The 22,017-nt window shown below is 30.9% G+C and overlaps 2 protein-coding genes across 3 annotated transcripts; one reads left to right on the top strand and one right to left on the bottom strand.

Annotated features, from left to right (window-relative positions):
- Window positions 1–70: 70 nt before the first annotated feature.
- On the bottom strand, window positions 71–11,710 carry Hacl (2-hydroxyacyl-CoA lyase). Its single transcript, XM_018515980.1, has 12 exons — window positions 11,511–11,710; window positions 7,092–7,233; window positions 6,414–6,498; window positions 5,273–5,454; window positions 3,602–3,778; window positions 3,278–3,519; window positions 2,563–2,748; window positions 2,398–2,473; window positions 1,841–2,078; window positions 601–708; window positions 340–463; window positions 71–262 (listed from the first exon to the last, which is right to left on the bottom strand). The coding sequence occupies exons 1-12, from the start codon at window positions 11,553–11,555 to the stop codon at window positions 167–169; spliced, it is 1,701 nt and encodes a 566-aa protein (XP_018371482.1). The 5' UTR covers window positions 11,556–11,710; the 3' UTR covers window positions 71–166.
- Window positions 9,478–22,013, top strand: LOC108766591 (sialin). 2 transcript variants are annotated; one of them, XM_018515982.1, is made up of 6 exons: window positions 9,478–9,542; window positions 14,341–14,492; window positions 17,637–18,477; window positions 19,283–19,602; window positions 20,136–20,380; window positions 21,643–22,013. In XM_018515982.1, the coding sequence occupies exons 2-6, from the start codon at window positions 14,447–14,449 to the stop codon at window positions 21,835–21,837; spliced, it is 1,647 nt and encodes a 548-aa protein (XP_018371484.1). In that variant the 5' UTR covers window positions 9,478–9,542; window positions 14,341–14,446; the 3' UTR covers window positions 21,838–22,013. The 2 variants fall into 2 exon arrangements, with proteins under 2 accessions (XP_018371484.1, XP_018371483.1); XM_018515981.1 differs by lacking the exons at window positions 9,478–9,542; window positions 14,341–14,492 and adding an exon at window positions 16,270–16,407.
- Window positions 22,014–22,017: the final 4 nt, after the last annotated feature.

The raw sequence follows: 22,017 nt of genomic DNA, 5'->3' as shown, positions 1-22,017 counted from the left end.
AATGAAAATTAAGACATGTCAGAAACACTCTACGCGAGTAATTACATTTAAAAAAACCATATGAATAACAGAGTTAATTAAGGATCTGTAAAAAATGATTTTCTGAGAAAAGAAATATTGGAGAAAATCATAAATATTTTCATAAAACGTTTTGATTGTGGCACATCTATAATTTTGATTCTGTTAGCCAGTTGAATTGTTGCTTCTTTCGATCTGCTTGCGGGTTAATCATGATGTTTATTAAACTGGGACTGTCCATCACCTGAAACGATATTTTAGCATTTAAACATTTCTTTTCAATTTTTAAAGGAATGATGATCTTATTAATAACAATCTTACCTTGAGAGATAATTTCAATGCCTGCTGAATGTCCTCCACAGTAGTGCAAAAATGTCCTTTCTTGCCAAACATTTCCATTAATTTCTCATAATGAGTTTCAGATGTTAATGAATACGGAGGTGTCCTAAAAATGTAATTTTAATAATTAATGTAAAAGTATCTGGATTTGCAAACAATCGATCACAGTGAACCTTAAGTTAAACTATCTAAACATTTAAAACATAATTTTTTTATATTAAGATTATGTAGAGAAATGCGTACACTTGCGTAGGATCTCCGGACGCTTGTATTTGTTTGAAAGTTTCGTTATCAAAACCGCTGTATATGCCATTATTATTCACGATTATAATAATCACCGGTAGTTTATAACTGAAAAGAAAGGATAGATGTGATTATATTCTTCGCCCGTGAAATGAGACTTTTTTTATCTTAATAATTCTACCAAGATAGTCTATTGCCTGGAGGATTTTAAAAGGAATTAATTCCTTAATGCAATTTTATTGATTCATACGATCATTCGACATGTAAATAATAAACAATCAATTAATTATGCGCTATAGAATGTTATAGAAACCAATTTTAATGTCATTTTCAATAAAAGTCAATTATTATAATATAATCGTACAATTCTCAATATCGACGTCAATTTTATTGTCCGCATCAGCTTAAATCGTCTTCCTCAGCTTCCAATGTTTTGACGTTATCGCAATTGACTCTCCTTAATATTTTACAGACGGTCTCACAAATTTCATTTCATATTTGTGAGCACAACTGCAGTTACAAACTGCATTATAATTCGTCATTAATTTTTTTTATTTTTATTACTCACACATTAAAAATGAATTTCTGTTTCATGATATAGCGTATAATTAAGATAAATACTATTAAGCAAAATGTAATTAAGTAAAATATATTTTTTTTTAGTATGAAATACATTGGTTTTGATTAATAATTGCAATAAAAGAAAGTCTCAATAACATAAAATTAGAGAATAAATCCAAGATATTGGAAAACCGATTAGAAACGTCCAACTTGCGTTAACGATATCTCGGTCACCATTGTCATCAAAAAGCTCTTGTTTGACCTCTCATTTTTTTCGTTACAATGTCTACTTTTTTTCTCTAACGACAAAAGCGTTTGGACTGATAGAAAAACAGTTATTGTACAAAAAAGTAAAAATTGAAAATTTTAGCAAATTTTTGTTATTTTTTTCTTCTGTTTTCTTTTATTTTGAGTTTGATATTGAAAAAAAAATTTTTATATTAATTTCCTACCAAAAAGTTCTCTTGAAATTTTTTCGTATTCTGCGTTTTCGAGATGTATTAAAAATAATTTGAAAAATGACACTTTATTAACATCTCCGAAACGCACCGCGATGCTTAATAGCATTTTTGTTTTTTAACTTATTTACATGTCGAATGATCGTATGAATTAATAAAATTGCATTAAAGAATTAGGTTCGAACAGTCGTTTTTTACCAAGCAATAGCTTATTACATTACCGAAACATGGTTTCGATCTCCATGCCGGAGAATCCGAAGGCGCTGTCTCCTTCAACACAAATTACTCTTTTTTTCGGCGCATTATCTTTGCAATAAAGAGCAGCTGCGATTGCAAATCCAAGCCCTACACCCATAGTGCCAAACGTACCGGCGTCTAGTCTATGGCGAGGCAAATTGTTCAAGAGAATGGTTCGTCCGATGTCCATTGTATTAGCTCCCTCGGAACAAATAATGCAATCTGTATATATGAAAAAATATTATAATTATAGAATTATACAATTTATACTTTACAGATCTAATATTATTGTAGATATAATATTATACAATCATTTATATAATATAATATTAAGCATATGTAATATTTTTAACTTATACTGCAAATCAATACATAAGAAAGAAATTTTTATTATTGATTCTTTTTTTTAATTGTTAAAAAAAATTGCTAATATAAATTAAAATACATGCTTACGATATCTTTTCTACGATAAAAAACAGATACTTCTACAATTTTAATAAACGTATGTATCTAAATGATATATTCAAGAAGATATGTTCACCTTTTGGTATAACATCTTGAATATGCTTAAATACGGTGTAATAATTCAGGGGCACACTAGTGTCCATCGACATCCGCTATAAACGAAAGTTAATAAAAGAAAGTGTGCAAATTGATCATACAAAGAAAGAATCTTTATTCAAATAATAACTAAGACAGGGCTCACGTGAACTGATTGCTTATTCTGTTTGGCTTTCGATATGAGCTCCTTCCACCACGGATGATTTTGCTCAATACGCCATTTTCGACTTCTCAATGTATTTGACAGATATTCTGTTGCAGGTGCAATGTCTGATTGAATAGCGACGGCAGATACTACGGAATTGTGCAATTCTTCAGCACACAAATCGATCTACGGAATAATAGCAGCAGTTGTACATTAATCCGAAATTATCTTTTCCGATATCTCTCTTCATATTATATAATAGTATAGAATTTTACCCTAGTAAAAGATTTTATTCTTGAATTAATATTAAAAAGGATTTTTAACACTCATTCGATTTTGTAAAAAATATACATTTATTACAGAGTAGGGGTCCATGATACAATAGGATAATTTCGAGACGAAGGATAATTTCTTATACAAAAAAATAGAAACTGCAGAATAAACTTTTTCTGAGGCTTCTTCGTTTCTGAGAAAATTAAGTTTGAAAGTCGCATTGAGTATTGCACATGTTGTTAATGAAAATACGATTTATAGAAATACACTGTAAACGTTAGCATATTTATATAACGTTCATACAACTTCACGAGTGGCAGGATTAAAGAAAATATATTGTGACAAATAATTATAAATTCAGAAATATAAACAATCTTTAAAAAATTTTGATACATCGCTTCGTCGCATTCTTAAGAAATCATATAAAGAATCATCGATTTACCTGTATGACTTTGACATTATTTTGAAATCTAGGTGGCCGTCCAAAATGCAACATCCAATTTAATCGCGCACCTAGCAACAAAATGACATCGGAATGTAGCAAGGCATACGTTCGCGCGCTGGAGACGCAACGTTCATCTTCATCCGGTACAACGCCCTTTCCCATCGGGGTTGGTAAAAAGGGTAAATCTGTCGAATAGATAAGCTCTCTCACCGGATCTTCAGCTCGACCGTAAGCGGCTCCTGCGTGTAAAAAGCATAATGGAAAAAGGAAGAGAAAAAATGATTGGTATAATAAAAATTTTCTGTAAATCCATGCGTTTACCCTTGCCGACTATCACCAAAGGTTTTTTCGCTTTTATCAATAAATTTGCTGCCCGCTCGATTAATTTTGCATCAGGATACAATAGCGATGGCGATGGGCAGCATAAAACCTTAGCAATCTTACTTTCGTCCACATTTTGGGTCAATAATGTAGCGGGTAAATCGAGATAAGCAGCACCTGCAGACAATGTATAGTACGATGCAAAGATGTAAGATTAAAAAATGTCTAATTTTTTATCAGAATTCTCCTGAATAGATATTTCCACTTTAACGTGGTAAAGAGGATTACACTCAGAAATAACCCGCTCAGGGGTGTAATTGAGTGTAGCCAACAAAGAGAAACCCCTCGTCGCTCTCCAAGCCGAGGTGTAAGCTACCATTTATGCCGACAGTTGTATAGGGCAGAAGGAGTTGCGTCGCAAACGATCCCTTTCGGATACCGGGCATCCTGCGAGAGCTGCGGGAGTATGTAGCCAAGCCCTGAGCATTCGCGGCTCTACCCAAGTGATATCACGCTACCACATTACTCGATCGTGGAATAAAAAATGGAACCGTTAAATAAAAATGTATTAGACAAAGTCTTTCAGGACATGGCTTCTTTAGGGAGCGACCGATTTGAAGAGATTAAAACAGCGAAATGCGACCAATATCTGACCTTCTTTTTCGACCTAAAAGATTTCAGATCAGAAAAGATTTCACTGAGTCTCAACTACAGCGGCACTGTCAGATGCCATTACGAGAGAGAGGGCGGGGGGGGGGGGGAATAGAAAAAAGGAGCACAGGGTGAAAAGATAACAAAAAGCAGGTATACAGAATTTGTAGAATATATAAAGAAAGAGAAAATCAGAAAAAGGAGAAGAAAAGGTAGGAAAGGTTTATGATATTATCATAAAGGGAATAGAAAAAGAAACAAGAACATAAGAAGATATATGTAGTAGGAGGAAGAGAGTTTGGAAATATAAATAAGAAGTTAAAGGAAAATCTAATAAGAAAACAATAGAAGAATGTAAAGAAGCCATGATATGGAGATATTAGGAGAATCGGAGTCATGTTTGGATGGTGCGATAAGTATAGAAAGAAATCAGAGGATTAAGGAGTAGTAGTGAGGAAGAAGAATGGATGAAAATTGAAGATTACGCGAAGATAACAAATTGGAATTTAGCTGCGAGATATGGATATAAATAAAAATTAGAAGTTGATAGAAATAGAGGGAAAAGAGTTAAGATTGTAGAGAAAGAAAAATCTGAGATAAAAAGAGGCAGGAAAAAGATAAGTAAAGATAAATTGAAAGAGATAAGATAGGAATAACAAGTAATATTATACATTTGAGACTGGTACGTTAGAATTTAGATTTAAAAATAGACAGTATGGATGGATAAATGTGTGAAGATAACGAAAAGAAACAAGTTCCCTTCTTAGCTTTGCAATGCTGAAGGATATAAAAATTTTATTTTATAATAATTTGCACGAATGAACTTCTTAAAGTCTTAAGATGATGAAAAAAATATTATAAATTATTAATCTAAATTTTTTAAATATACGTAACGTTAAATTTTTTGCAAACTATCATGAAGCTGTCACCGTCTTTTTCAGCTGATATCTAGAATCTATTAAGTGCTAATACTGCCCTAAGTTAATTCGAAAATTGCAGAAGAAGTCTGGCACTCCTTACCTGGTCTACCATAAGTGGCGAGTCGTACAGCCTTTTCAACATGCAACGGAATAAGCGCAACTGATGGTGGCCTTGCCGCGTATTTACAGTATGATCTACTTGCCTCGACCTGTGGCCATTCCTGAAACCCGCCAATACCCTCGTGATCTTCCGGACAAGATCCTCCTAGTACGAGCACAGGCCTGCCGAAATATATAGGTGCTGAATCAGAATGATTTTGAATATTCGTTATAATTATATCCTACATGGAGAAAAATGTAAAGTAATAGGTAATAGAATTCTAACAAATTTTATGGCACGCCATATAAGAACAAGCGCCTACTTAATATAAAATTTACTTTACTTTTTTGGTAAGTGAGCGATCGTCAGATAGCCATACTTAATATACTTTTTATATTTTGTAAAGTAAATTTTGAGAGTTGTTCGTGTTTACAGTCTTGAAAATAGTATAATTTATTTTATTATAAAGTAATAATTACTTGAATGGATTTATTGTAATTGTAAAAATGTATTTTTTTACTTTACATCTCCGATATTTTTACTTTCAATCAAATAAAGTTTGTCATAATTTCTGTAAAAATAATCAGAATACTTTTACTAATTTGCTAAAGTAAAAATTACTCAACTATTTTTCTCTGTGTGACACGCTAAAAAATCTAAGTTATAAATTTTACAAAGCATCAAATCAACGATTCCATATAATTTTTATAGGTAGCAAAAAATGCATATCCGATGTTTTCATAAGGAAAAATCCACAAACCAGAATGACATAATGCTTTGATGCATCGCCATGATTTCTATGCAACGAGATTGTAATCACAACTATTATAAGTCAGACAGCAGTTAGGTGAACAATTTTTACGACGATTTCCACGCAATAAACAAAATTACGTCGAAAATCGCCACATGTGTCGATCGTTCCGTAAGATACGAAAAATAATTAATTAATCCATTTCCGTTCCAAGATTCTAATATTCATTACGTATTCTCGTGTATTATACATATACGAGTGCTTTGATATTTCATACTTCGTGATTCGTAATATTTTACTCTTACGATTATTACTAATAATATACTTCATTTAATATGACATCGGTAAATTATTAAGATAATAGTATAGGAATCGCGGGTCAATACTTACCAACAATTTACTTGCGCATTTGCCATACCACCAATAACATGCAACAACCCTGGACCAGAGACACATAATACCACCGCAGGTTTTCCTGGATGAAAATTCTATATTTTATATAAGCTCATTTTTTTCATTAAGTAAGAGAGTCGAATTGGGAGAACGGCCACGAAATTTAAATTCCGGTTGAGGTAATATTTTTCGCAATAAATTATTCATAGTTTTTAAGATTCTTATTAACATCAAATTATTAATATTCTTATGAAATACTTATTAGCATCAATATTATTAAATTGCTTGTCCATTTAACATGTGATACTGTTACTCTTATACTTCTATTTATGATTGCATTTCAAAACTGAAAAAGATTTCGTTGCGCAGTTTGCAGAATATAAGATTTCTTTTACTTAATTAGATTTATTCTCTGATCGGCTTAATTTCATATTATAATTTTTTTATTCGTGTTTATTTTCTATCATCTCACTTACTTTACTTATGACAACAATGATTACGCTTATTTAATCAGGTGATAGAGTTTATACAACTGTTACGAGTGTAAAGCGTTTTGCAAAAGAAATGTTTTTAGAAGATATTTTTATCTTTTATTGATGTTAATATATGCATATTTACAAATAAATATATTAACATTGAAAATATATATGATCTTTGTAAAAAATTTCTACTTACTCATTAAATATCCGTAAGCTTGCGCGGCATAGCAAGCAGCCTGCTCATTTCTAAAACCTACATACTGCATACCGATGGATTGCATAGTTAAAGCCAAATCAATCACAGGGTGTCCCATAATGCCGAAAACATAAGTCAAGCCCTGTTCACAATGTATAATATATATACATATAGTTACAGTGTAAGAAAATATCTCGAAATAAGTTGAGTATAACTGAATGAATGTCCATATATAATTAAACATTACAACATACATAGATTTCTTTTTTTCCATGTTTCCTCTCTGATGAAAAAAGTTCTCACTAAAATCTGAAGAAGTTTAAGGTATTTTCTTAAAAATCTTCATAAGATTTTTTCAATTCTTATATTCGATCGATATGCAATTTGTAAAAATTGAAATATACTATTGTGAAAATCAAACGCACCAACTTCTGCGCTATTATTGCTCTCAATCGCCCGGAAATTTCTGATTGATGATTATTTTATTATCTAGAGAGCTCAATTTAGTTTATTTATTAATTTATTGACAGAATCGATAAAAACGTAATTGAACGTGCTTTGAAAGCAAATTTAAGTTAAGAAATTTTCATTCACTTTTATTTAATTGTGGTGTGCATTTTCTCTATTATAATCTCTTCTCTCCTTTCTCTCGTATCTATAACGTACGCTATGTCACCGCCGAGATACTATCGTCTCTCCAGATTGCGTAAAGAATGTCAGACGGACACCAAAGGAATGCGCGGAATGTGGTCGACGACGACAATAATGATAACAATAAGGACGACGTATCTGAAAAATGGACTGAAAAAGTAGCAGTTCGGAACTTTGCGTCGCGATATCTCCGCTCGTAGGGCACGTAGAAGAAAAATAAAAGCACTTTCATCATACAATCCGTGTGGTGGCTATCGATTGAGCATACATAGAACGCGATCGGTTCAGCCGTTATTGAGATCCGATAATCTCGATCTGCCGCAACTCGTCGGTTCGCGTAAAGGAGGCACGGCAGTGTCGCTTCGCGCAGCTTAGCGCCGAGACACTATCAGTGTTTCCAGATATACATATTTATTTTCTCTAAAAGCATATTAAACAAGAGATCGGTCTAAGGGTACACTCTCAGAAAGGATTTCTAATATCGAGAAAAAAAATATTCTTGACATACTCAATTTTAGCTCAATTATATGTATACAGTATAAAATTATAATTGTATTAAGATTAAATCAATAATTTTTATTCTACCCCTTGAATCAAATAAGATCGACGTCTTGAGACGAGTATAAGGGGCTCCGTACAATAAAAGGAACAGAGAATAAGAATTTCAAACCTATCAGAAATCATGTATTATGGAATATACTACAGTTTCTGATAGATTGAAATTCTTATTCTCTGTTCCCTGTTGCTTTTATTGTGCGGAGCTCCTAACACGTACAAATTTAGGTTAGGTTAGGTTTATATATCTTACGTTTAGAATAAGTCCATTCAGTGTTGTACATATACGTGATGCTATAGCATCGTGGCACCGTGGTTCTCGTGGTCTAGCGCACGAAGTAAGAGACACGCGAAACGACAAGAGATTCTGAGTTTGAGACCAAGCCCAGTTTTTCGTTGCCGAAAAATGTAACATAAATTTTTCTGTTAAGAAAATCAAAATGGAATAGCATCAAGAATTCTTTATTCTAGATTTTTTTATTTAAGAAGAAAATATTCTTTTCTGAAGAATAAATACATATCGATCTTATTTTATCCTAGATCGAGGAGTAATAATAGCGTTGAATATAGAAATCTTTTCTGTGGGTGTGCTTATTTCATTTGTGTATTTTTGTCATACGACAAATGTGTGCAGGACAGAAAGGGCTTTAAATCTTTCTATCTTATAGCCAATCAACAGGCTTAAACAATTTGTCACAAAAAGGCATAAATGAAATAGCGGTCTAATGTGATGTAGCGCGCAGTGTATATAAAATAAATAGTATCTATGTTTTATCAGAGTGTTGATAATGCTCGGCCCCGATGAACTCGCACGAAATAAAAATAAAGCACAGACACCTCATTTCATCTGAAAAAGCATCAGTAGCTCAGCAGCTTCGACGATCTGTATGCATTAAATAAAAGCGATTTTCAGCATGTATCAAGAGCACGAGCATACGCCGTTAATTGCACCGCCAAAAAAGCGTAAGTGTTGATTATACGATTGTGATAAGAGTCGATTCTTATTCGTGCCGAAATGAATTTGATTTGTGATAAGTGCACGCTCGGGTATGTCACACGGTCGCTTATATTATGTCACGGGTACGAATGCTGGTTGCTATAAGTGCTCTGTAAAATTAGTGTTTTCCTCGACTTACTCAGACATCCGCTGTCAACGATTGTTACATCAAATCGTATCGTTATTTCAACTTTTCGAGCGTATCAAATCTCCTACTTGTGTGCAAGAAATAAATTATTGTTCACTTGGTGAGATTACGTATTCTATAATACTGCAACTTGAAAATGTTACTAAGTGTTATCGTTCCTATCTTGTGTATTATATACATACCCGATTAATTTTTGCTACAATTATTGATATATTCATCGAGGATATATCCAACTGTCTTTTATTTGTCAGAAACAAGACAATGAGATTAAAAAGTTACTTTTTCTGGTAAAAATTTTTCTTAGAATTCTTATATTTTTTTCAAAATTCATACTTATGTAAATTTTACAATTTTTCAGAATCTCTGTATTTTATAATTTAAAAAATTTTATAATTTTTTAGGAAATCCCCAAATTTTTTATACAAATTGAAACACTTTTCAGAAGTATTGAGAAGTTTACATCTTTTTTTTTACAATTCTTCATACTTATAATTCATTTATTACGGATTATGATTTTTTAGTTACTAATTGCAAAAAAGAATGGAAACATAAAAAAGAAGAAAGAAAAACATATTTCAAAAGCACAAATTTTTATTCCTTTATCAGCTATTATTATACATCAAAATTTTGTATTTCAAAATTAAAAGTACAAAATATGTATTAATAATTTATTAATAAAACATTCGACCTCATTTTCTGAAAAATTTAGTTTTTTTACTTGTGTCGTTGTAGGAAATGAGTAATATGTGCATTCTGAAATATTTTAAGATTTTTTTGTTCTATTATTTCTCATTTAATTTGCGAATTTATAAAATCTAAAAAAAATTTTTTTTTAAGTATTTTTTCAGAAATCTTTGTAAATTTAAAATACAACGATTAATGTAACAAATTCTTAAAATATATATAACGAGAGATTAGAATTTATGATATATTAAATTTTATTGATATATTAAAAGATAAAAATTACATACAATTTTAAGGACCGATCTTATCAACTCTGATTAGTCGACCGATTTTGCTAACTTCAAAACTGAATCTGGCAGCTGTGAAGAATGATGTAATATATATTGTTATATTGCCACATGTTATACATGATATCAAAATATGTAAAATTATAATTATTTTAATTAGAAGTATTATTTAAGTATTAATATATATATTCAAAATTTATTATTTTATATATATTATAAATAAATCGTAATTTGCAGAAAATTAGGATGTTTTCAGTTTTGCAATTCTGAAACTTAATAGGTCGATTAAGCTAATCGGAGTTGGTGAGATCAGCTTTATTATGACCGCATCAAAAATTAAATAAACATTCCAAGTCAATGACTCGTTAGATAAAACCAATACGATAATCTTAGCTCGGATTCTCACGCAAACACCGGCGCCGCGATACCGAGCGTGATTGGTGAAAAATGGATGATGCAGATAAATTTTATCCTCTAAACCAGTTTTTCACCAATCAGCGCTCGATTTATGTTTAAGATACGGTCAACGTTGGTCAACGAAAGGCCCTGCGCACAATAGAAGGAATAAGGAATTAGGAATAAAGATTAAATAATTTTAACCTATCAGAAATCGGATACATCGGAATGCACGGTTTCTGAAGTGAGCATTAAATGGAAGACGCCCATAATGAGACTTTGATCGCACCTTCAAAGAGCGAAATCATAGGTCTGTTCACATTGCTTGCACTTTTTGCACTCAGAATTTTCACTTTCTCTCTTTTTAATGACCAAATGTACATTTATCTCGTTTTAAATGCAAAATTTTTAATGCAGATTTTAAACAACGCGAACAAATCTTGTGTTAAACAAAACGAAAAGAATGCAAAATTTAGTCACGTGATCACGTACCAATGATCATAACCTAAAATCGATGTGTATTTGTTTCACGATAAAGTAGTATTTAAATCAAGATTCGAAATCTTAGAACTGACGATCTCGCGAGAGATCTTATGCAGGAATTTCCTTAAAAATGCGCAAAAATCCCGGAGAATCGAGGATACATAATGGATTACTAAATAACGTCGAGAGTCATCGTCGACAAAAATACTGGCCCGTACCTGCTCCTTCAGGGCCTCTGCTACAATTAAATTTCCGTTCTTCATTCTGACACGCTCGTTCGATCCTTAACGAATATACACACGGAATTAATGTGCTGTTATCGTTCGTCGGATATGTAAATGTCAACTCACTCCACGTTCGTTTGCAAGTCGCGACTATATAATATCGCCGTGATTGTTGTACCCGCAGTTTCTTCGATAATGACTGTCAAGTTTCAAGACGCTGATACGCAGTTATTATTTGTGACCGTATCTAACGTTATCGCATGTTCAAAAACCAATTTACAAATTCAAGGATTTTTGGAATTATTTCATAAGAAAAGAAAGAGAGACTTTAAAAGATAGCTGATTTTAGATCAACGTATAAAACATTAATTATTATGATTTTAAATTATTTTTCATGTAAGAAATACGAATAATAATTTAAAGTATAAAAATATATAGGTACTAAATGTATAAAACATTAATTATTATGATTTCGAATTTGTTGTTTATTATTTATTATTCGTGTATTTATATACTGCTCATACTTGCTATATATAATCCAAAAAACAAAGTTTTTCTAAAAAAATTAGTTTGAACGTTTTGAATTAAAATTTTGTAATATTAATTTTGAAATGCAATTTTGATGTAATAACTAATCCTAGAGGAATAAAGTGTGTATTTTTAATGTATATTTTTCCTTTTTTTCTTTATGTTTTCGTTCTTTTATTGCAAGTAACTTAGAAATGATAATTTTTTAGTTATGTCGTTGTAGCAAATAAGCGATATGTCCAGCTTTTGATATTTTTGTATTTTTTGAGAGGATTTGTATTTAAATATAAAATACAAAATCCTCTCAAAAAAGTATTCAAATACAAAATACTCTCAATAAAATAAAAATATATTTAAATACGTATTGTATTTCAAATACTGCCCACTCCTGGCTGAGATACAACGCTAGAGGTTGTTGTTCGCCTATTGTAAACAAGGATAAATGATGCATTATGCACATCATGCGTGAAATGGAACGTACTTTAGATTGAGTCAACAATGGTGCGATTTTACCTTTAATTTAAAAAATTTTTACATATTTTAAATGTATTTAGTATTTACAAATTTAAAATACAAAATACTAAAAAAAAAAAATATTTAAGTGCAAAATGCAAAATACTCTCAAAATAAGTATTCAAATACGAAATACAGAATACAAAAATATATTTAAATACGTATTTTAAATACATGTGTGTGTGTCTTTCAAATACTGCCCACCCCTGATTATAAGACACTAATACTTACACAATTTTAAGTCGTAATCAGATCAATAAATTATTATCAATGAATTACAGAAAATGTTAAAAACATGGAAACTGCAAAGTTTTATATCTAACTCCACCAACAAATGTTTTTTAAACGTTCATTTAATGTTAAATAAATGTTTGTTTTACATTAATTTGACCTAATGTTTCGAAGGAATTTATTAAATATTTATTAATATTTATTAAATGCTAATTTTACACTAATTTTTTGTTTACAATTAAAAAAACGTTTAATAAAAATAATAAACAATAAATTAACGGGCAATTAAGAGCCAGAAATAGGCACAGTTATTGAATGTGTAAAATAACAAAATATATTCAAAGCAAGATCTTACATTAAATCGCAAGAAATTTTACATAACTCAATGTCGTACGTTTCGGCTTCATTCGAGCCATCATCAGCGATGTCAGAACAATAGTTATGGTCCATATTCGCATCTCAACGATCCAAGTGTGCAGCCGGGAGAGCCTCTTCAATTCACAATTTTGAGAAGTCACATTGCCAATTAACTGGTAAGCCAAGTAAGAACAGCTGTAAACTTTGATCAACACATATCGAAAAGAGGAACAATCGAAAAAGAGAACTGTTTCGCAAAGAGTACAGAATCGAAAAAATGAAAATCATTCAATCGCCCGTTAATTTATTGTTTATTATTTTTATTAAATATCTCGAGAGCTCAATTTTATTAAAAAAAAACGTTATTTAAACGTTTGAATAAACGTTTTTTTAACGAAAAAAAAAATGGCTTTTCTCGTTATTTTAAACGTTTTTAAAAACGTTTTTTTAACGTTTTTAAAAATGTTTAAAAAACGTTTTTTCAAACATTTTTTTCCCCATTGAGACGTAATGTACAATAGAATACACGTAAATCGGTCTGTTATCCTCGCAGATAAAAGCTTAATGTTGCATGCACGATCTACGTTGCATAATCGGTCGATAACACTAAAACGTGCTAAAATTGTTCTTTGTCCTCAAACCGTTTTTATAGCTACATTATTTATTGTTAAATAAAGATACAATTTCAGATACTTTCGAAATTCTATATAACTCAATATATATATAACTCATTTTACATCTCTTCACAGAAATTATATAACAAATTTCTATCTTGTGTCATATTAAAGCCTTTGTTTAATTGTATTTTTATTATTTCATTTTTTTAATACTGCATTTTTCAGCAAACGTCGAAGTCCACATTTAATACTTCAAATAGCTTTGAGAGTTGTTACAGCAACTGTTCATAATATATGCAAATTTGAGAATGTTACATCTGATAGAATTTCCATATTTCTAAAAAGAGAATTTAATGTCCAAATTATTACTATTAGTTCTTCAATTCAAAAAGCTTCTTGCGAAGAGAAATTCTTGTTGCAAAAGGTTTGCAGATTAATTGAATTTTAATCATAAATTATTTTTCTCCCTCTTCTTCTCTCAAATCCCTTCCCTCTCTTATAAGTTTGCGAGCTCTCTTGCTACCTGCGTGGGGATATAAATATAAGCTCCATGTTCAACAACTGTTTTGTGAAACTAGACGATGAACAACATTCAAACGGTGATGACCAACGTACGAGATTCCGGAAAATCATTGAAAACGTGTGTAAAAGTGTTTCTTTGAATTCCTGAATTAAAACTGCAACATGAAGCTTCAAAATTTTCGGCTGTGGCTCTGTCGATCATTATCACGTGAGTTAAAAATTAATTTTTCTGTTTATCTTCCTGAAGAATTTATTTCACATTGCAAAGTTTTAGAATTAAAAGATTTAGCGTTAATTTCAATTGCAAACTTAAAACTGAAACAAACACTAAAATCGAATTATACTTTAACAATCATTTAAATCTCATGCACCTTTGCTGTTGTATAAATTGAACTTAAAAATATTACAATAGAGTTTTATATAAAAATCGCGAAATTGACATTCTAGTTTCCTTCTTATATTCGTTTCCATTCATTTTATTACAAAAAAATACATAATTTATATAAATTATAATTTATACAAATTATAATCTTATTATTGAGATTAATAATAAAATTAATTTTATTAAATTAATTTTACAAATTATAATTTCATTTTTAAAAATTATAATTATATTTATAATTTATGATTTATTCCTTTTCGAACATATGCAATTTTCTTTATAAGCGTAAATTTTTATTAAATTGTTAACAATATAAAAAACCAGGATTGATAAAGACTAATGTTTTTTTAAAGAATAAGATATTGTGTTTTTTTTCAAATATGTTTTTAATGCCTCAAACGTACTTTAAACAGTGTATTATAAAAAAACATGTTTAAAACATATCTAAAACATTTACTTATTTTGTAAAAAACACACTGTCAAATTTCGTCAAAGGACAAAAATATTCGTAGGTGTAACAATAATAGTAATCTTTCTAATGTACAAAAATAAGAAACTGAAGAATGAAACGTGAAGAAATGAAAAAGAAATAATTGTACACGTAAACGCGGTGAGGTGTCAACAAGGCTGCTGTTGCAATGCCTAAAAAGACAATAGTTAAAAACTGACATGCATACTAACGATTTTCGAAATCAAACGAAGTCTGTATAATGGCTTTCATTCTCTTTCTTTTGAAATAGTAGATAATATTTACGAATATGTAAGTGCCTTGAAAAATTTTGTATTAATTTCATAAATCGTAAACCAAATGTGAACCAGATGTGCAGATAAAATATAATACTTAAAATACGTTGAACAAATACTTTGCACATTTTCGCGATAATAAAGAGAAGAGAGAGAGCTTGGGATAACCGCGTAATTAAAAATCTAAAATCTCTTCTTCACGTGCGCGAGAATATATGAATGATATGATAGCAGTTTCAATAAACTGCATGAATACATCAATAAAATTATAAGTGCAAATCAAAAGAGACAGATTTGCGACATAAAATTTAAGAAATTTATAAATTATTCATATATACAAAAATATTTGAATAAAAATAAGAAAAAATTATTTTTTTAATTCTTTTTAAAAAAATACAACAAATTTTGAAAATATAAATAAATATGAAAATATCATATTATAGAGAATCTTTTTCTAACAATGATTTGATTATTTAAATTATTTATTAATTTTTTTAGTACATTTTTTTAAATATTGTTGTATCTAGCTAATACTGCGGCAAATCCAACTGTGAGTATTTTATTTTGCGACTGGTACTGACTGATATTTTCAAACAAGCGCTATTTCAGCGTAAAACCTCGTCAAACTTTTTAGTTATTTATTATCATATTTATTTTATTTAAAAAATATGTATAATTCATGTTACGTATTTTTTGAACATAATGATATAAATTATTTTTTTAAATTGACTAACAATGAATATAGAAAATTTAAAAAATTATTTAACCTTTTTACAATATATTTTCTATTATGGGCGTGTTTTCAACTATTTTAGATCAATGTTTGACATTACGATAGAGAAACTAATTTGTCCACACATATCTAGTTGGCATGGTAATGCAACGCAATTCTGTCGATCTACATATTTTTTCACTTTTTCTAAACATTCCTAAATGCGGGCATTACGCGAAAACGTGTTCCCGATTCGCATTCCAGCAATTTTCTGGAAATTTTTACGTAAGTACGGATCATTCGACGGAAGTAATCACGACGAAACGTTAGGATAAATATAGGCGATTGTGATTAGACTAAAGTAGGTTATCCTCTTTACTCTTTTTTCAAGGTAAACATTCTAGCAGAACTTTAATATACTTCTAATCTGAAGTATATTAAAGTAAAAAAGAAAGACATCACAATACATATTAAAAAAAAGTATTTTTATTTTTATAACATTTACTTGTATCTGTAAATGGTTTTTTTAGCGTCGTATTTCATAATTGTAATTTTTTGTATGTATACCGCAAAACTGGAATAATATGAATAGTATCTCTAGAAGCATATTTACTTTCGATTTATTTGTTAACTTTTTCCTTTTTATTTAGAATTGATAGTCTTCTCACTAGTTACGCTATTCACTGGGTCGCCTCCAATTTGACTCTTGTGTTTTTTTTTTTAGTATTTGAAATGTAGAATCACGTAGAAAAAGAATTGTGTGCTGAGTGAATTATTCAAAACTATGATGGCTATCATTATTTTTCAATGAAAATTGGAAAATCTGTAAATTCTCGTATCAGCCATAAATTGAGTGAACCCCACCAATTTTAGTCTTTTTTCATCTTTCTTGTGATTTTAAGAGAAAAATTTCATTTTTTATAAAATACAAGACAAAAGTTAGGGTTCAGTCAATTTATGGCTTATATGAGCTTAGAATTTATTGATTTTCCAATTTTCACTGGAAAATAACAATTCACCATAAACCGTATAACTTTGAATAATTTATTTGGCACATAATTTCTTTTCTACGTGATTCTACATTCTAAATACTAAATAAGAACCACATGAATTAAATTGGACGCGTCCCAATGAATAGTATTACTGGTTAGAAAAAAATATTCGAATGTAAGCAAAAGTTTTTAGTTTTAAATATTTTAATTTTTCATATAAGTTAAAGCTCTTGAAAATAAATTCTCTATTAAAAAATAAAAATTTTACATATTTACAAAGCGTAATTAGCCGTTAAGATTCATGATTAATTCAAGATACTGATATTTAATAATTACATTAAAATATTCACGTTCTCGACATTTGTTCTTGTTCAAAATCAATGTAGAATTAAAATCATTAAAAAAAATTCCTAATTAGAAAAGAATCTTAAATTATTCTCTATAAAATATTTCAATTATATTCGAACGTCGATCGATTTTGCCGTGCAAGAAAAATATCATTATAGATTCCTTTTTTTGCAGGATGGCTCCCAATACGCGTTTGGATCTGCGTAATGATGTTCACCTGCTGCTGGACAAGCTACGCGTGTCGTTTGCAGATGCCGATTCTGGTGGTACCGATGATCTTCGAACCGCCAGTCAATTACACGAATGGCGGTGCATGCGTGTTCGACGAATCGCGACGACGTCGTGACGTTATCATTAATCCACTTGATCCTGCCAGCTACATGGAACAATACGTTCTAGATCTTGTGCAGGAAGAACGGGATAGAAATCTATTACATTCGTTAGAACGTCGCCAAGCAGAGCCGGTCGTGACACGGCCGACGGATGCACCCTTCACATTTTTTAGCGGCCTACCATTCGACTGGTCCCCAACAATACGGGGCCAACTTTTGGCCAGCTACAGCTACGGCGTCGTGCCTGGCAACTTCATCGGTGGCTGGTTATCACTGAGATATGGACCGCGCCGCGCGATTCTCTGGACGTCGATTTTGGCCGCGTTAATCTCGCTAATTAGCCCGTTCCTAGCACAATGTCACTGGGGTCTGCTATTGTTCTCCAGGATCATCATCGGTGTCACTGGCGGTGTCACTTTCCCCGCGTGTCATACTATGGTGGCAAAGTGGTCGCATCCGAATGAACGGGCGCGCATGATCTGGTCTTTGTTGGGTGGAACGTTTGGCACGATATTAACTTATCCGATGATAGCCGGCATCGCGGAGTCTGTGAATTGGGAATCCGGCTGGTATATACCATCCCTGCTGATGCTAGTGTGGACAGTAGTGTGGGCATTGGTCGCTTACGACTCGCCAGTTGAACACCCGGGCATCAGTGCCGAAGAGAAGGATTACATTTTAACGTAATAGTCAAACGAAATCGATTTCTATAAAGGTAGATTTTAATTTCGGTTTAATTTACTCATTAGTCTCATAGCATTTTCAACCGTAGTGGGTTCGAACTAATCTGAGTTGGATTAATGATACATGCTCTACTATCAATTGATGTTAATGCTCTACCGATATCGTTAACCCGGATCGGTTCAAACTTGTGCTACGATTGAAAACGCTATATCAGTTTAATTATCTCTTTTCTAAACAATATAATACATTATAGGACTGTGTATGTGATAACACAAACTATAGAAATCAAAGTCTAAACGGTCTAACTGGATCTTAATACTTGTATAATTCTTATGTGAATTTATATACTACGTGTATAGTTCCCAGAAATGCAAGGTAATATTTTTCGCAATAAGAATTAATTATTTACAGATTTTAATATGTCATTCAACATTATTAAGATCGTTTTGAAGATGCGAATAAGCATTCAAAAATTTGCTAAATTGCTAGTCAATTTAGCTCGTGATATTACTGCGGTAGTTTAATAGAGTTAGCGTTTCAAGACCGAAAAATCATTTCGGCGCGCATTTCTGGGAACTACACATGTAGTATATAAATTCACATAAGAATCCGTACAAACATTAAAATCCAGCTAGACCGTTTAGGCTTTGATTTCCATAGTTTGTGTTATCTCTTTTCTAATTCTTAAAACTAGACAAAGATAAAAAGTAAATTAAACCAAGATTAATTTATTGATAGAAATGGTGATCACATGATTCTTCCTTTGCAACGAAATCGGTTTAACGATTAATGTAATTCTTATAGCGGTCAAGCAGGAACGGTGCGCCCCGAGAAACCCCGATGGAAACAGACTCCGATGCGGCAGATATTATTGTCGGTCCCATTTATCAGTCTAGTCATATGCCATTTCGGAAATCTCTTCTTGCTATTCTTCTACCAAAACTCGCTCATGCTATATTTGACCAAGGCGCTAGGATTTCAATTGACGAAAGGCGGTGCGGCGGCCGGCGCGCCGTGGGGTGGCAGGATGCTATTCGGATTCTTTTTTAGTTGGGCGGGTGACACCATCAAGAGAAAGAAGATTATTAGCATCACTCTTTTGCGTAAACTCGCGACTATATTCTGTAAGCATATTACACATTGATTTTAACTCTGCCAATATCCGTAATTGTGTATTAACATTTCGAAAATCTCGGATGACAAATAATCGTCAGTTTGAATAGTAATATTATTATTAGTAGTAATAATATTATTAATATATATTTATAAAAAAAAACAAAATCTTTACTCCCTGGGTGGGACTTAATATAGACACCCTGTATAATTATATAAAACATTGACATATTTTTATATATAATTATATATATAAATATATACATATAACATTTTTCCCCAAGATTTTAGTAAATATCAAAAAAAATTCTGCACCAAAAGATATTTATTGGTAAAACGAACATTGCTTTATTATTATTTAATTATTAATTATTATTTTTGATGTTTTATAAAATATAACTAACACTTTAGACTTTGTTTTTTGTTTAATATACGTTACTATAATTTGATAAACACAAAATTTCTTATGGCCAAACTCTTTTGTCTGTAGAGCATATTGGAAATTCGAGTTAACGTTTCAGTAATCAGAATTTCGTTCTTTCAGCACATTTTATACCGGGCGTTTTTCTGATATTGGTCGGCTATGTCGGATGCGATTTTGTACTAGCAAACATTTTTCTGTTCTTTGCACTGGGTTTCAACGGTGCTGCTCTTATCTCTAATCTGTCGAACAATCAGGATCTCGCACCAAATTTTGCTGGTTTTCTTTACGGTATCATGAATACAGTTGGTAGCACTTCCGGCATGATTATTCCACCAATAGTTGAAGAGATAGCCGGCAAATTTGGGGTAAGTGTCTGCTACAAATCAATTATTTTAATGAAAAAAGTGTAACTAATTTCTCTTTTTTTTTGCGAGAAATTATTATCATAATCCATTAATCTGATTTAATTATTTTTCAAATTATCACCTCAAATATTTTCCTTCATAACTCTATTGTCTTAATAATAATTTATGATATTGTCATATATTCATTGGATTTATTCTATTATTACCCGGTAAAAAATTTTTCATACATGAATATACAATATAAATATGTATAAACATACATAAATATTTATAAACATGTATAATTATATATGAAATATGTTCATACATCCTTTTTTGTTTTATAAAATTACTTTTTAGTGTAATAGAAATAATAATAGTAATGTGAAAACATTAAAAATAATTAAAAAGGTAATTTTTGCACTATTTGTTTTAGAAAAAATCAAGTTTGAAGAAATGCAAAAAATTACTTATGTATAATTATATATGAAATTATGCATAATTATGTATAAGCAATTTTTTTTTACATTTTTCCAAACTTGTTTTTTTCTAAAACAAACTATGCGAAAATTATCTCTTTAATTATTTTTTATGTTTTCACATTACTATTATTATTTCTATTATACTAAAAAGTAATTTAACAAAAGAAAGAAGGATGTATCAATATGTATGAACACATTTCATATATAATAATATACATGTTTATGAATATTTATGCGTGTTTATGTATATTTATATATATTTATACATATTTATGCATGACAAATTTTTATTGGATTTCTATTTGTGTAAATTGCTCATTTACATTGTAATTGTATAATTCGCATAATCGCACGATTATCGTGATTATCAAGATCTTCAATATATCACGAGTTATCATTCCTTGTTTGTATAACATTACATAATGGCAACATGATATAAACGACCAAGCACAAGTGGCTCTCTTATCCACACCTGAAATATTCATTAATGTCTCTTTAACAACGGTAATCTTGATTATACGGTTTGAGCGCGATCCTTGACAGGATGAGTCTTTGAATTAAAGAAGACGAACAGCGGATGCACGCAACGTTACGCAAGCGGAAACCACGCTTACGCGGAAAGTTCCCAATTGTTGCGACAAAAGAATTGTTCCTTCTTTAATTTTTCGTACACAAATTTTGTTCGATCCATTCGTCCTCTTCCAATTAAATGGCTGCGTTCAGCAGAGAAAACTAATTAGTTAGCGTTTTCAATCCTTTATATGAAAATTTTAATATAAATCCATCTTCTTTGTGTACTAGAATCCGATCGACAGATGGCAGATACTCTTCTGGATCGGCGCCGGGGTGAGTATTGGGAGTATGATCGTGTTCCTGTTCGGAGGTAGCGGTAATATACAGAAATGGAATGAACTTCGACCGATTGAGGATCCAAAAGAAAATGTAGGGGCTGGACAAACCAAAATGGAGCCTATTGACAGTACTGCGCGGACTTAATCGATGATTTTTTCAAATCTTTATTTAACAATAACATGTGAACGTTACGATAGAAAAGTTTAATTATTGACAAGAATGTTCCTAAATAGAGTACAGGAAACATTCAAAAAAGACTGAAAAATTAAAAAGTTCTTAAGAAAGGTTTAAAAGAATTGAACTGAAGATTATTTCAGGAATCGA

The sequence above is a fragment of the Trachymyrmex cornetzi genome, unplaced genomic scaffold (genome assembly GCF_001594075.2).
Source record: "Trachymyrmex cornetzi isolate Tcor2-1 unplaced genomic scaffold, Tcor1.1 scaffold607, whole genome shotgun sequence".
NCBI classification, from domain to species: domain Eukaryota; kingdom Metazoa; phylum Arthropoda; class Insecta; order Hymenoptera; family Formicidae; genus Trachymyrmex; species Trachymyrmex cornetzi.
The sequence above is the reverse complement of the archived record's forward strand: the minus strand, read 5'-3'. Positions and strand labels throughout refer to the sequence as shown.